We start from the raw sequence: 14,191 nt of genomic DNA on the forward strand, positions 1-14,191 counted from the left end.
GACAGTGTAAACAGGACCTCCCAGGCAGATCAGGCATGCAGTCACCTCACTGTCGGGTGGGACAGGGGAGCCTCTTTCCACTGCCCAGTCCCCCTGCAGGCCCTCGGGGGCAGGCCTGGCTGCCAGGCTCTCTGCAGATCGTGCCCAGGGCCCCTTGGTTGTGGCTAGGGGCATGGAGCCCTCATCCAGCCGCCCACACGGGCCCACGGATGTCTGCGGCTCACTCTCCGGCGCCCTCAGAGCCGGGGCGTGATGGCTCACTCATCCAGCCCCAGGGGCGGTGGGCAGTTTCGCAGGGAGGAATTTCCCGGAGAATGAAGGTGACCCCTTCACTGTCGACAGCTTTTTTATTCCAGCCTCGCGCTGGCGCTCTTTCTGATGTGGTCACGGGGGCGCCTGCCTTGACCAGCAGAGCACAGGGCCCGCTGCACCTCACCTCAGCCATGACCTGGGCACGAGCAGGGACATCTGTGTCCACCAGCAGAGAGGATGCAGGTGGCACCCTCCACTGCAGAGGTAGAAATGGCCCAGAAAGGACCCAGCAGAGGGGCCTCCCTTCCCTTGGTCAGGACCCCCAACCTCCACCCAGCCCAGGTGATGCCTCCCACTCCCAGGTGGTCCAGGTGTGAGGGACCTGGTTTGAGGTGGCACCACTTCCCTTTTCTCCACAGCTGTCACTGTCCCAGGCTGGGGCACAGAGGATCCACAGGAGGCAGGCGTTACCCTGTGAGGCCAGGACACGGCAAAGCCTTCAGGGCTGCTGAGGCTCTTTGCTGCTGCCCTTGATGGGCCAGATGGTTGCCTAGTTGTCACTGTGCTGCCTCCAGGGTCATTGTGTACATCTCTGTTCCCACCTTAGCTTCTGCTCTGTGCTGTTGTCTCAAACTTATAAGAAAGTTGGCTCAGTAGACGGTGAGTCCTCTGGGGTCAAGAACCTTACCAGCTCTCCCCTCCTGATGAACCCAGCTGAGCCTCTGGCACATAGTAGATGCTCAGGAAATACAACGCAGTCTAATGGACTGAACTCCGATGCTTATCTCCACCCACTCTAAGCCAAAGCAAACATGCTCTGGGGGGGCATTCTGGGAGCTTTATATCTGGCCAGAAGTTTTAATGTCACGGGGTAAAGAGGCCATATAGCTAAAAGTTGGGGAAGTAGGAGAGAGCGACATTATTTGCAAAAGGCTCCCGGCCCTTCATGAATCCTGCACGCCCTCAGTGACCACCCCCACCGCCACTCTGAATCTACCAAGAGGCCACCAGGGAGCCGGAGGCAGGTATGATGCCACTGTGATACGCGAATGAGCCGCGGAGGGAGCACAGAGGAGGGAGCACGGAGGAGGGAGCACGGAGGAGGGAGCCCAGCCACTCCAGAGGCAGCGATGTCAGGAAGCGCTTTCAGAGGAGGGCACCTCCACAGGGGTCTGCAGACTGAGCCAGGCAGAGGCGGCAACCAGGGCTTCCCGGAGGAGGAGGAGACGCGCCCTGAGCAGCGGGATGGAGACTGGAGAAGCAGAGAGAACGAGGTGGGGCTGCCCAGGGCTGCAGCTGGGTGACCGGCAGGGGCCAGTCATCAAAGGTGTGGAGCAGTGGGGGAGCCACAGAAGGGACTGACCGGGCCAGGGGGAGACCCAGTCAGCTCTGAGTGCGTGGGGCCACGTCACCTTCCCATGGACTGGAACTCAGTGGGAAAGCGCCCTGTCAGAGGCCCGCTTTGGGGGAGCAGAAAAGGCTTTTGAGAGCCCAGCTGCTGTGAATCTTTCCAACAAATCCCATTTGACCCTCGAGAGCTGGCAGAGAAAACTGGGGAGAGCATCTCCCCGGGCCTTCCTTCCCAGTTCTCAAAGTGCTCTTGGGTCCACTGTCTCAGCCAGTCCTCTATATAATCCCATTTTGCAGATAGGGAAACTGAAGCCCTGAGAGGCGGGTCTAGAAGCTCGAAAGCAGTGCCCCCTCAGCCCTGGGCGTCTGGCTCAAAGCCCAGCTCGGCGTCGGGGAGGGGGTCCCCGGGGCTGTCCGGCAGTCCATAGTACAAGTCTTCCTCTTCCTGCTCGGGCTCCTCCACACCCGGGTCCACGGCCTTCTCCTCCTCCTCCTTTGTCCTCGGGTACTGCTGCCAGCTGTTGGGCAGGGCTGTCTCCCACTGCTGGCCCTGTCGGGGCACGTCCTCTGACACAGAAGTGTCATCAATTAAGGCAAAGTCATAGAAGTGGTCCGGTGGGCTCCTGCCAGTCCCGCGCTTCTGTGGTGGGGGGTGAGGTTCCTTTGCATCGGGTGGAGATGGGTGGGGGCTGCTACCCTCGCTGGAGCCCAAGTCCAGGTCATCTTGGAAGGAGGCCAAGGGCGCAGGACCCTGGGGACAGGCTGGGGAGCTGCGAGGGCAGAGAGAGCAAGGGTGAGAGTAGCTCTGAGTCAGGCCGCCTGGGTCCAGAGCCAGCCCCCAGCTGCACGGCCTGGGGAGGCAAGCTCACCTCTCTGGGCTCAGTTTCCTCCCCTACAAAGCAGGGGAAGCAAGCGTTCCCTCCCGTGGTTGTCTCTGAGTTTGTGGCAGATAACACGTACAAAGCACTCTGTGTGATCTCCAGCATGGAGTAGGTGCTCAAGAAACAGGGCTATTGTGCTATTATCCAAAGCAGGCCACGCCTCCACTTCCCCCGCCAGAGGGTTCTCCCTCTTCCCTCACAGCCCCTGATGCACCAGGGCTCCCTTTGTTCCCTCTTTTGCCTCCCCCAGCTGGACGGGGAGCTCTTGAAGGCTGGAGGTCAGTCAAGGCCTAGCAGAGAGTCGGTGCCCAGTATTGATAATGGAATAAGTAAATAAATGGATGAATCAAGAGCTCACTTGCCTGAGGTCCCAGGGCACTTAAATACATTGTCCCCATTCCACAACAGCCCGGTGTGTTAGGAATGACTTCCCATCAGGGAAACTGAGTCTCAGGAGAGCAGGAAACTTCCTGGATGTATGCAGCCAGGGAGCTGGGATTCCCACCAGGCCTGTCTGACTCCTCCTCCATCACTCTGCCTGCCGCTCTGAGGGTCCTGCACCTCCCTGGCCTCCCCTCCCTCCCCAGTGTCCCGTCCCCCATCTGGGGTCCCGCGCCCCTGCCCTCCCTTGCCCTGGAGCTGGGCAGCGCCCCCGCCTGAGCTCTGCGCTCACCCAGGCCGGTTCTGAGTTCGGTTTCTTTCCTCCTCACTCTCGTCCAAGCCCCTGTGCACGACCACAGCAGCCTCCACCCAGGCCTGCGCGTCGCGTGGGCTGCCGGCCCCTCCGTCGTCGCTGGTTCTTGGCTGCAGCTCAGGGGCCAGCAGGGGGCGGGGGTCCTCGCTGTGGCCCATGACCTTCATCTGGATGTTCCTGAAGTCAGGCAGGCTCTGGTCGTAGGCCGCCTCCTCCCACAGCCTGACGTAGGGGGGCTGGGGGCTGCGGGGCCAGAGCAGGAGGGAAGAGGTGGGCAGCGAGTCACTCGGCAGGGCCCGGCGTCCTCCCCTGCCCTGCTTGCTCTCGTCTCTGGCCCCCCTAACCTCACAAGAAGCTTTGGGGGTGCCACTGTACCCATCTCATGGATGAGAGGCAGAGGTCCAAGAAGGTGAGTAAATTAAGAGCAGGGTTCAGGCCTGACCCCGCCTCTGACTCGGTCCAGGGCTCCCTTCACGTGCTGTCTCCAAAGGTAGCCTCAAGGGTGTGATGGCAAAGTCAGGTCAGTTGACTTGGAGAGTGTGTGGGTGCCAGGCCTCACCACCCTGCTATCCCACACAACACCCTGAGGCGGAAACCACCGTTCCCATGTTAGAGACGAGAGCGTATCGGCAGCAAGAGCCCCCGGCTCCCGAGGGCCGCTCGCCTGCCAACCCTGGGCCTCAGCTCTTCTAACCTCCCCGAAACTCTGGAGGTGCCACGGGGAAACCCAGGCACAGGTCTGAGGGTGGCTTGCACCCATGGAGATGCAGACACTGGTGCTCAGAGACAAGGTCCCCTGCCCAGGGTCCCATGGCTGGGAGGTGACAGGAAAGAGGCCAGAACCCAGGGTGGCCTGAGCCTCAGTTGTCACAGCAGCCCACTCCTATAACTGGCCCGGTGACCCAAGAGAGCTTGGGATGCCTCCACACCCACCCCTCCACCGCTTCACACCCACTGGGACAGTTGTCCTGTCTGTGTGGCAGAAGCAAAAAATGCCATCATCACCACCATCCCCAAGCAAACCAAAGAGAGCATCTGAGCCCTGACAACCTGGGCCCATGGCCCAGCCTTCAAGTTCCAGGTCACAGCCCAGGTGGCCGAGACCAGATGCTCTTGACTATGCCCAGAGCCAGGGCCAGGGCTTGGCCCCTCCAGGGGGAAGGCAGGTTGGGGCCAGGACAATCAGAGTTCAGGCCCCACCTCCATCACCAACTCCCCCTGAGACTCAGGACTCCTGATGGCATTTCTCTGAGCCTCCGTTTCCTCCTCTGTAAAATGGGAGTAATAATGTATAACCTACAGTATTGAAAGTCCCTGATTTCTGACAATGTGTTCTCAGGGAAATGGGAAGGCAAGGCTGGGCCCTGCAGCAGAGGGAAGAGGCTGCCCCTCCTCCTGGCCCTCTCCCTCCGCTGTCCCCCCGGGGGAGGCTGGTGGCTGACCGCCGCCCCATACCTACCTCTTCATCTCTGTGGCAATCCCGTTTTCCAACAGGCCAGGGACCTTAGAGGGCAGGATGCCTTGGAGGTCAGAGTCAGCGGGTACGAAGGCGATCTGCAGGGCAGAGAGGAGATGGCCTTTCTGCAGGGGACTGTGGTGGGGTGGGGGAGCTCGCCATCTCCTGCTCCTGTCCCTGGAGCCCCCACAAGCCTGTCCACGCACCCCGGAGAGAACTGCACCAGGCAGGACCCCTCTGTCGGACCAGGGAGGAGACTGTTCAGGGCACAGCAGCCCATATACCCAGGCTCTGTTTCCTACTCTGGCTCCCCTTCATTCCCCCAACATTCATTGAGCACCTACTGTGTGCAGGTACTCTCCCAGGCATGGGGCAGCAGGTGAGTGAAAGAGACAACCTGCCCTGAGCTCACGGCTCAGCCCATCCCGGGGGCCTTCATCCAGGGCCCAGCACATGCCCTGCATGCAGTAGGTGCTTCATCCATATCTGGTGAATGAGTGGGAAGCAGGTCATGTGTTCTGTGGCTCAGGGGTTGCTGTAAGGAACAGAGAAAGGGGTGGCTCAGTCACAACCTCCAGTCTCTGTCCCTGCACTTACAGACGTCCAGTGTCTCCGGGAGGGAGTCCAGCTCCAGGTGGGGACACTGGGTGGTGGGATGGGGGGTGCTGGCTGTGGAGGAGACACAGATGGGGCAGAAGGAGCCCTGCTTTTGGGGTCTGGGACACTGGATGAGGATCCTTCCTCTGGCAGGTCCTTACTGTGGCCCCTGGGCAGGTCACGGCTCCACCCAGAGCCCCTCTGTGCTGTCCTGGGTAGTGGACTAGCTTCCATGCTCACGGCAGCATTGGGCACGACAACCCAAAGGTGGCAGCAAGCCAGGTGTCCCCAACAGGTGAGTGGGTAAGCAAACCTGGTAGATCCCCACATCAGAGCCCAACTGGGCCTTGAAAACCAAGGAAGTTCAGACCGTGCTGTGATATGGGGGAGACTCGAGGGCATCCCAGTCCCGAGGAGACAACCCGGGAAGGTGCCTCGCAGCTGGGGCACCGGAGGAGGGGAAGCACAGAGGGACGATGTAGAGCCACGGCTGCAGGCCGGCCAGGGGCGGCGGGGGGTGCTGTTTGGCGGGTATAAAGTTTAGTTTTGCAGATGGAGAGTTCTGGAGTCTGCGGCCCCACATTGACCAGGCTGAACGATGCAGAGCCGTTGAGACCGCACGTTTTATGTCTGTGTATTTTACGGCAGTTGATAAAGATGGCGCTGGTTCTGCCTTGTCCCACGGTCGCTGTGAGGCTGCCAGGAGGTCATTCATAAGGAACCTCCCAGCGTGGTGCCTGGCACGCAGCAGCCACTCAGCAAACCCCAACCTGGCGCTACCCAAGGCGAAGCTGCCTGGCTTCCCTGGGCCTCGCTCTCTTCCGCTGGAAATTCTTTCAACAATATTGGTTGAGCTCCTACTGTGTGATACCAGGCTCACAGGTAGCACCCTCTTCCCTGCCCACGGAGGGCTGTGAGTAGGAGACCTCGTCCGTGCCAGAAAAGCTCCGCCCTGTGAGAAGGGAATGATGGATGGAGGGGTTCTTAGACCCCTGTGAGGGTGAACTTCCCCCAGATGTCTAGAAATAAGGCGGGCATTGCCCACCCCTACTAAGGATGCCGTGTAGCCAGGCAGCTTCTTAGGAGCTACCTCTTCTCCTCCCTCGGTATCTCATGGCCCACTCATTATCAACACCATGGCCATCACCACCACCATCACCATTACTGTCAATCATCACCATCACCATCACCACCATCGCCATCAACACTGCCAACCACCATCATCAGCATCAGCTTCACCGTCATCATGTCATTATCCTTACCATCACCATCACCACCATCACCACTATCATCACCACCATCACCACTGTCAATCACCATCAGCATCAGCAGCATCAGTAAAGAAAGCCTGGAGAAGGAGGGGAGGAGGTAGCATCTTAGAACACAGGGGAGGAGGGAGGACAGGCAGGGCGGAAGCTGGGGAGGGGAGATCAGACCCTGGAGACCAGACCCCCAGAACATCAAGCTAAGGAGCTCGGCCTTTATCTAGAAGCAGTGGGTCCTCCGAAGAGTTCCCAGGAGAGCGCCCAGTCAGACATGTGTAGGCAGAACCCGGAGGAGTCCCGAGAGGGAGGAAGGAGAGCAGGAAGCCCATGGGAGAGACAGCTGCCTCAACCTCCAGGTCCCTGGCCAAGTGAGGAGCGGGCCTTGGGGGCCAGGGTCTGCTCCCCCTGCCGCTCCTCCCTTCTCCCAGCTCCCCAGCACCGTCGGAGCTATCAGAGTCAACATGCCCAAGGGCTCGCCCACTAGATTTGCCCCGCTTCCCGTCCTGAGGCCCAGTGCGTGTCCAGATCTGACCAGGAGCGCTTCAGAAATTCCGTGAGATAACCCAGGCCAGGTCCTGGAGCTGGCCGGCCACGGTAGGCCTGCCCCACACACGGGCTGGACTGGAAGAGTCTTCTCAGATCCCGTAGCCTTGGGCTCAAGTTCTGCCTTAGTCCAGATGACCATCATCTCTCACCTGGACCAGAGAAGCCTCCCTACTCTTCTGGCTGCCCCGACCATCCTCCATCCAGGTGTCAGCCTGATAACCTGACCAAACCACAAAGCCAACCGTGGCCTTTTCCTGCCCCTCCACTAAAGGTGAGGTCCAAACGCCTCAGCAGGTCGGGGCCCAGGAGCTGAGCCAGCCCCTCTCCCTCTGCCCTCCTCCCCTCAGCCTCCCGCAGCCACGCTGCCCAGTTGCCTTGTTCTCCACGTGGGTCTGACCCTTGGCTCTTGGGTCTGAAAAGCCTCCCCTCGACTTCTCTCCAAGGCCCAGCTCAGCTTCTCCACGAGGCCTACTTCTTCCCCCTCAGGCAGAACGCTTCCTTCCCTCCAGCTCTCCAGCTTCTCAAAGACAGCACAGCCTCACTCGCGTGGGAACACACGGCTCCTCCTCACCCTCCTACCTCAATCTGCCGATTCCAGTCCCTTATGTTTACATTTCATTCAATCCAGAAAATCCCTTCTCTGAAGCTGTCCATGGGCCGGGGAGGAGCTCCGGGAGGACTGGCTCCCCTGGCCTGGCACCAGTGGGCTGTGCGGGGCCAGGCCTCCCTCGTGGTCCCCCTCCTCTCGACGCTCCTTCTCCTTCCCCTTCTTGGAGCCACCCTGAGTCCCGAGGCACACACACAGACCCACGGCCACCCCGCGCCCCTGGACTCACACACGACCCACCCAGGGCCACCAGCACCCACGTCCAGAACGGTTGCTCTGCACCTGCTCCGAGCCAGGCGTGATGCCCCCATCCCCACTCGTGCCCCACCTGCCCCTCTGCCAAGGCCACGGCGGTGGTGGAGGGAGCAGGGGTTTGCATCCGGGCCTGTGGACCTGGAAGGCGCGGGTTCCACCCCACCACGCTGCCCCCACCGCCCACGAGCACGTGAGCCCATCAACAAGAACTCATTAAAACCCAGCAGTGTCCCGCCCGCTGCCACTGTGGTCACTCTGCCCACCACCCGAGCCACCTCTGGGGAAGGCAGCGGCAGGAAGGATGCTGCCCTGTGTGCCCGTGGTCCCCTGCCCAGGTCCGTCCCCTCCCTGGGGAGGAAGAGTCTGACGTGGAGGCTCTGGCCCCGAGGCCCTCTTCTCTGGGTGACCTCTACTCAGGGCATTGCAGGGACAGGGGCCAGTTGACTGTAAACTGCTTGGTAAACGACCACAAACCAGCTCAGACCGCCCCAGCTGCCAACAACTGACCCCCCCGCCCGGGGCTGCCCACAAAGAGGGCAGGACTGGGAGAACCTGGGCCAGCCCAAGCCTCCTCCCCACCTGAACTCCTGAGCACAGCCGCCCTTGTGGGAGGAGAGGAGGGGCAGGGGCTAGGGGGCTGGGCTGCCTGGGCCTGGAGCTCTCCACGTTACACTCAGCAGGGCCTTCGGTTGTCCCTGCACAACCTGTCTTCTTTGCTCACACATTGTACAGTTGAGGAAACAGGCTCCTCATCTCCCTGAGTCTGTCTCTGACCTGCTGTGTGACCTCGGAAGAGTCACCCAACCTCTCTGGGTAAGGAAGGTTACATTCCTGATACATCCATTCCACGGGGTTGTTGGGAAGATCAATAACAGTGACAGTAGCAGCCTTTACCTAAATATGACACTCTACAGTTCACACACATTCCTATTCCCATCTCTGATCATAACACACAAGGCTGCAGGAGACTTGGGGTCCCCATTTTGCTGATGAAGACGCTGAGGCTCAGAGAGACAAAGGTCACACAGAGCTTAGGACAGAGCTGGAACCAGAACACAGAACTCCAAACCAGTGCTCCTCCCATCACCAGAGGACTCACAAGACTGGGAATATATCAAAACCGAAAGAGAGCTCATGCGCCCTCCGGCTAGGCCTGGCCCACCCCAGGACTCCCGGCAGCTCTGGGGCCCGGGGGGACCCGAGATGGAGGACTGCCCTTTACAGCCTCCAGTCCAGACTTAGCTCTGGGACCTCGCCTTTCGGAGCCTGCAGTGGAGCTATAGAGATGGGCACCACAGACGTGGGAGAGCCCGGCGCGGTGCACACCCATCAACCTCTGGGATCATGCACAAGGACCAGCACCGAGCTGCCTGCGTCTCCCCGTGACTCTGGTTCTGGCCTCTGGGCCCAGTGGCTCCGATCAGCCCTCGTGATGAGTATGGATGGGTGAGTGAACAGATGCTCCCAAGAGCAGAGGGAAGAAGCCAAGGAGTCAACGGAAGGAGGGCGAGGACTGAGGAAGGCTGCCGGCCCCGGTCCTCCACCCCCACCCGGCCCACCACTGCCTACCTTGGGGTAGCACTGGCACATGCTCCAGATGACACCCCCGATCACCATGACGCTGCCCATGGCATAGAAGGTGCCGTAGACCTGGGGCCGATCATGGCTCATGAGGAAGGTGCCGAGGGACAGCAGGAAGAGCCCCAGCACGATGAAGCCAATGCGGAAGGTCTTCTCGTCAGCCATGGCCACCTGGCCAGGCCCCAGCCTGTGCACCCCCAGCAGAGGGAGGCCAGCAATCACATGCCAACCCCGCAGGCACACCAGGGAGGGGTGAAGCTCGGGGATCGCTGCAAATGAAGGCTGCAAGTTAAAGCGAGAGTAGGATCCCTTCAGGGCCACTTCCCGTCCCAGGGCCAGCAGCTCAGTGGAGCTGGAGTGGCATGCACCAGTGGACGGGCACACCCAGCCGTCCACCTTCCCTCTGGGCCCAGCCGCCCCGACCGTGTGTGTGGATCTGAGTGAGGGAGGAGCAGGGAGGGACAGGGAGGCTGCAGAGGCTGGGCCCCAGCCAAGGCTTTGACATCACCTCATTTGCCTAGTGTGGGGCTGAGTGTGTGACCAGGCAGCTCCACACCTTCCAGCCGAGGGAAGCAGGGAGCCGTCCTGCAGGTTGGAATGCTGCTGGAGGGTTCCGGGATCCTACAGCTTGGAGTTTTAGAACCCTGAAGAACCCTGTGCTCATCTGGGGTTCAGGAGGAAGAGCCCATATCTACTGAACGGTGACTGTTCTAGAAACATTACAGCTGTCACTTTACTTAAGCAGAAACCTATGAAAGCAGGCGCCACTGTTCCCACTTCATAGATGAGGAACTTGACCAAGGTCACAAAGTAGAAATGGCAGAGAGCATCTGGGACTGGAGCCCAGAGGCCATGCCCTGGCCACAACGCAAACTGCTTCCCCACAGCACACGGCGAAAGCACAGGCCCCAGGGTCTCGGTCTGGATTCTGGCTCCACCACCTTGGGTAGTGTGGTCTTGTGGCCTGTGCCTCAGTCTCCTCTGTGAAACAGGGATAATAAGAGTCCCTCCCAGGACTGCAGCTGTCTCCAGGTCTAGCCTCCTCTGTCCCCTTCATATGCTGTGTGCCATCCAGACCTGCTTATAATGAGCTGCCCCCACCCCCAAAAGGTTGCTGTGAATCGACGCCCCTGCAGGGGGTGAATGAGCCCCGTAGCAACAGCCTAAGTCCTTGCAGTCCAGCCTGGGAAGATGCCTCGGTCCTGAGGATGACATTCTACTGGTGGACGGTCAGTTTCAGGACAGCTGATGGGAGAAGTCGGAGTCTCCCCCAGGACTGCAGCAGAATGAGGGTCATGGGCGTCTCTAAGAGAACATGCACTGGAGCTCTTGGGGGGTTGAATTGCTGGCGAGGGTGGAGGGGCGTCATTGGATACCAGACTTTCAGGGTTTGGGGATGGCGGTCAGCACCTTCTCGCTGCGACCTGGCAGGCTGTGCGGGTTCCCTCACACTCACCTTTGCTCAGCACCTGCTCTGGCGCTCCTTCCCACAGACACTTTTCCCAGCAGGGGCTTCTCCATCACCCATTCGGTCTGCCTGTTACAGATAGTAGAGGAAGTCCCCTGGCACAGAGCTCAGGGAACCTTCGTGAGCGGATGCTGAGGGCTGGGATACTGGATCACCTCAGATCTGATTCCAGGGCAAACTCGGGCAGGTGGGCATGAGTTTTGTCACTTATGAATTGGAAACAACTTATGGGAGGGGAGGTAACCTGTGACTATTCACAGGTCAGGACACTTGTTTTACAGAGGCTCATAGACAGGAAGCAATGAATCTGAGGTCACCTAGCTGATGTCTCTCCCAGGAAAAGAGACTGAAACTCAAATGGGCGGCAGCCTACCTGGTCCTAGAACCTGGCAGAGGGACTAGCCGCCCAATAGATGGTTGTGGTCCAGTCAGGGCCTCGTGCGCCCCCTGGTGGCCGCCACAACACGCGCTCGCACCCTCCTGTCATCTTATGGTAGGTGGGTGCCTCCGTCCTGCAGTCCCCAGAGGGAGGTGGCGGCAGCAGCCCCGGGTGGGAGGTGAGAGGGGGCAGGGATGAGGAAACCGAGACCGAGGAGTGGGGAGGTCGGTCAGTATCTTCCCAAACTGAGGCGGAGGCTGAGCGGGGACCAGAACCAACGCACTCCCAATCCCAGTGTAGAGGGATCTGACTTTTAGCCATTCCTGGGGGCCTTTCTGGGTCACCCGTGCACTCTCTTGCAACCCCGACCTTTAGTCACGATTTAGTCTTCTTTGCCTTTTTTTCCCTAAGTTTCTGAGAGAGAAAGAGAGAGAGAGAGAGAGAAAAGGAAGGAAGGAAGGAAGGAAGGAAGGAAGGAAGGAAGGAAGGAAGGAAGGAAGGAAGGAAGGAAGGAAGGAGAAAAGAGAAAAGAGAAGAAAAAGACACATGGGTCTAATGAAAGAAAGGAAAGAAGGGAGGAAGGGAGGGAGGCAGGCAGGGAGGGAGGGAAAGGAAAGGAAAGGAAAGAAAAAGAAACACGGGTCTAATCTAATCTTCTCCCTAGAGTCGTGATAAGACTAAATGGGAAAATGTGTGCGTAGTGTGTTGGAAAACGTTCCCGGCGGTTCCCGCTCCCCGCAAGTCCCCCGCCCCTCTGACTTCTACCTTCCCCCAAGAACTGGGGCGAAGGGGAGGCGGGGAGAGTTTTTGCGCCGCCAGTCACCTTCCAGCAGGGGGCGCGCTAACCACTGCCATCTTCCACTCTAAAGAGGTTCGTCTTTACGCTTTTTGCGGGGTGCAGGGGTACTGGGGACTGAACTCAGGGGCACTCGATCACTGAGACACATCCCCAGTCTTATTTTGCACTTTATTCAGTTCTCACTGAGTTGCTTAGCACCTCACTTTTGCTGAGGCTGGTTTTGAATCCTCCTGCCCCAGCCTCCCAAGCCCCTGGGATTACAGGCATGCACCACCCAGCCAGGCCTTTACGACCTACCCTCCCACAAGAGGCAGGTAGGGAAAGAGCATCCCCATTTGACAGTGGCAGAAATGAGGCCCATGGAGGCAAGGTGAGGGAGGCAAGGTGAGCCACCCACGGGACAGAACGTGTAAATAGCAGAGCTAGGATTCAAACCAGTTCCTCAGTGAGTCTCTGGCCGGGCTCCTAACACGGGTGGGACACTGAAGTGTAAGGCGCTCTGCTAAACACAGTATTGGGAGTGCTCAGTCCTCCTGCAGCACCGTATGATGAAGTCCGAACTATGCATTAGGTCGGCACAAGCACAAAGCAGAGAGGGGTAAAAGCAGAATGGGGAGGTGCAGGGACAGATTCACAGACGGGATCCCTCTGACAGGGCAGGAGAGGCTTCCAGGAAAGGGACCATCATGTGCGAAGTCCCAGAGGCAGATGCCCATTGACCCATGGCTGCAGACAGGACTCCACATGCTGTACACTGCTGGTCCACCTTGCCTACCCCTCCCCAGACCTGCTCTCTCACACCAACTCCATCCCCCCATGAGCTACCAGGCCATCCACCTGGATGTCCAGGCCACCACCCTCGCTTCCTCTCACCCCCATATCCCATTGGCCCAAGCTTCCAGATATGAGGATCTAAGCACGTCTCAGCCCTCACTGCTCATCACCAGGTCTGGCCTTCCATCATCTCTCTGCCCCTAACTGGTCTATGCTTCCATCCTGGACCCATGAAGTCTCTTTCTAATCCAAGACGAGGTCAGAGCACGTCACTCTTCTGATCAAAACCCTGGAATGGTTCTTTGTTTTCTCAGAGAAAAAGCCAAGATATAGGATGACCCAAAGCCCTGGATAATGTGCCTCCGCAGCCTGCTCATCACCCCTTTGAGCTCATACTCACTCCTCTGACCTCCTGGGGTCCCTGCTATTCCTGGAATGCACAGGTACCCCAGGACCCTTGCACCTGCCCTTCCTTCCTGAAATGCTCTTCCTTCAGATAGCTACATGGCTCCTTCCCTGACCTCCTTCAGGGATTCCACCAAATGTCTCCTTTATAGTGAGGTCTTCCTGGTCATACTCTAAGATCACAGAAGCCCCTCCCCAGTGGTGCCCTGTCCTCCTTTCCCAAATTATTTTTCTCCATAGTATTCATACCATCTATCATACCATACCCATTATTAGTTTATCTTCTCTCTCTCTCTCTCTCTCTCTCTCAAGTAGACCAAGCTCCGCAGGGTGGCAGCCTTGTTCTGTTCACTCCTGTGTCCCTAGGCCTAGAACAGGGGAGACTCTAGATAGTATTTGTGAGTAGAAGGATGGACTGTAAGGAGCAGGGCAGAGGGAGGCCAGAGGGAAGGACAGGCAGGAAACTTCCCCGGTCACATGAAGGTACGTGACCTTCTTTAAAAGGTCATAGAACAGGAGTAATGCAGGGGAGGGACAGGACCTCCTAATTTTTCAGTAGCCGAGAGGCCCATCCAAGTGCAGGTAGTTAGCAGCGGGTGGGGGGCGGGAGCAGGTGAGTTTCTGCCTGGGCTGGGCCGATTGGAGGAGCCTCCAAGGGAAGGGTTGCCTGGGCAACGGAAGCCTGGGAGGAGCCCAGGGAAGGCCTGGAGAGGGCTGAGCTCCAAGGGTCCCTGACATCTGGGTCTCCAGCGACCAGCACAGATGGGGTCTGAGTGTGGGTGAAGGCGCTGGACAGCAGGCCAGGAAGCTAGCTGGTGCCACCAGGGTTGCCCAGGGGCAGACCTGGCTCTGGCGTGGCTCCTGGATGGGGCTTCCTGCCGC

At 59.1% G+C, this 14,191-nt stretch overlaps 1 protein-coding gene across 1 annotated transcript; it reads right to left on the reverse strand.

Moving 5' to 3' along the window:
• Window positions 1–581: 581 nt before the first annotated feature.
• Window positions 582–11,022, reverse strand: Bsnd (barttin CLCNK type accessory subunit beta). The gene is made up of 5 exons (XM_047521881.1): window positions 10,941–11,022; window positions 9,473–9,753; window positions 4,637–4,731; window positions 3,157–3,420; window positions 582–2,372 (listed from the first exon to the last, which is right to left on the reverse strand). The coding sequence occupies exons 2-5, from the start codon at window positions 9,647–9,649 to the stop codon at window positions 1,955–1,957; spliced, it is 954 nt and encodes a 317-aa protein (XP_047377837.1). The 5' UTR covers window positions 9,650–9,753; window positions 10,941–11,022; the 3' UTR covers window positions 582–1,954.
• Between the last annotated feature and the right edge of the window lie 3,169 nt (window positions 11,023–14,191).

Source organism: Sciurus carolinensis, chromosome 1 (assembly GCF_902686445.1).
Source record: "Sciurus carolinensis chromosome 1, mSciCar1.2, whole genome shotgun sequence".
In the NCBI taxonomy this organism is placed as follows: domain Eukaryota; kingdom Metazoa; phylum Chordata; class Mammalia; order Rodentia; family Sciuridae; genus Sciurus; species Sciurus carolinensis.

Coding starts and splice junctions, on each gene's coding strand:
- Bsnd (XM_047521881.1), bottom strand. CDS start 9,649: ATGGCTGACGAGAAGACCTTCCGCATTGGCTTCATCGTGCTGGGGCTC. Junction 4,732..9,472: donor TGTGCCAGTGCTACCCCAAG/GTAGGCAGTGGT, acceptor TCTGCCCTGCAG/ATCGCCTTCGTACCCGCTGA. Junction 3,421..4,636: donor ATTGCCACAGAGATGAAGAG/GTAGGTATGGGG, acceptor CTGGCCCCGCAG/CCCCCAGCCCCCCTACGTCA.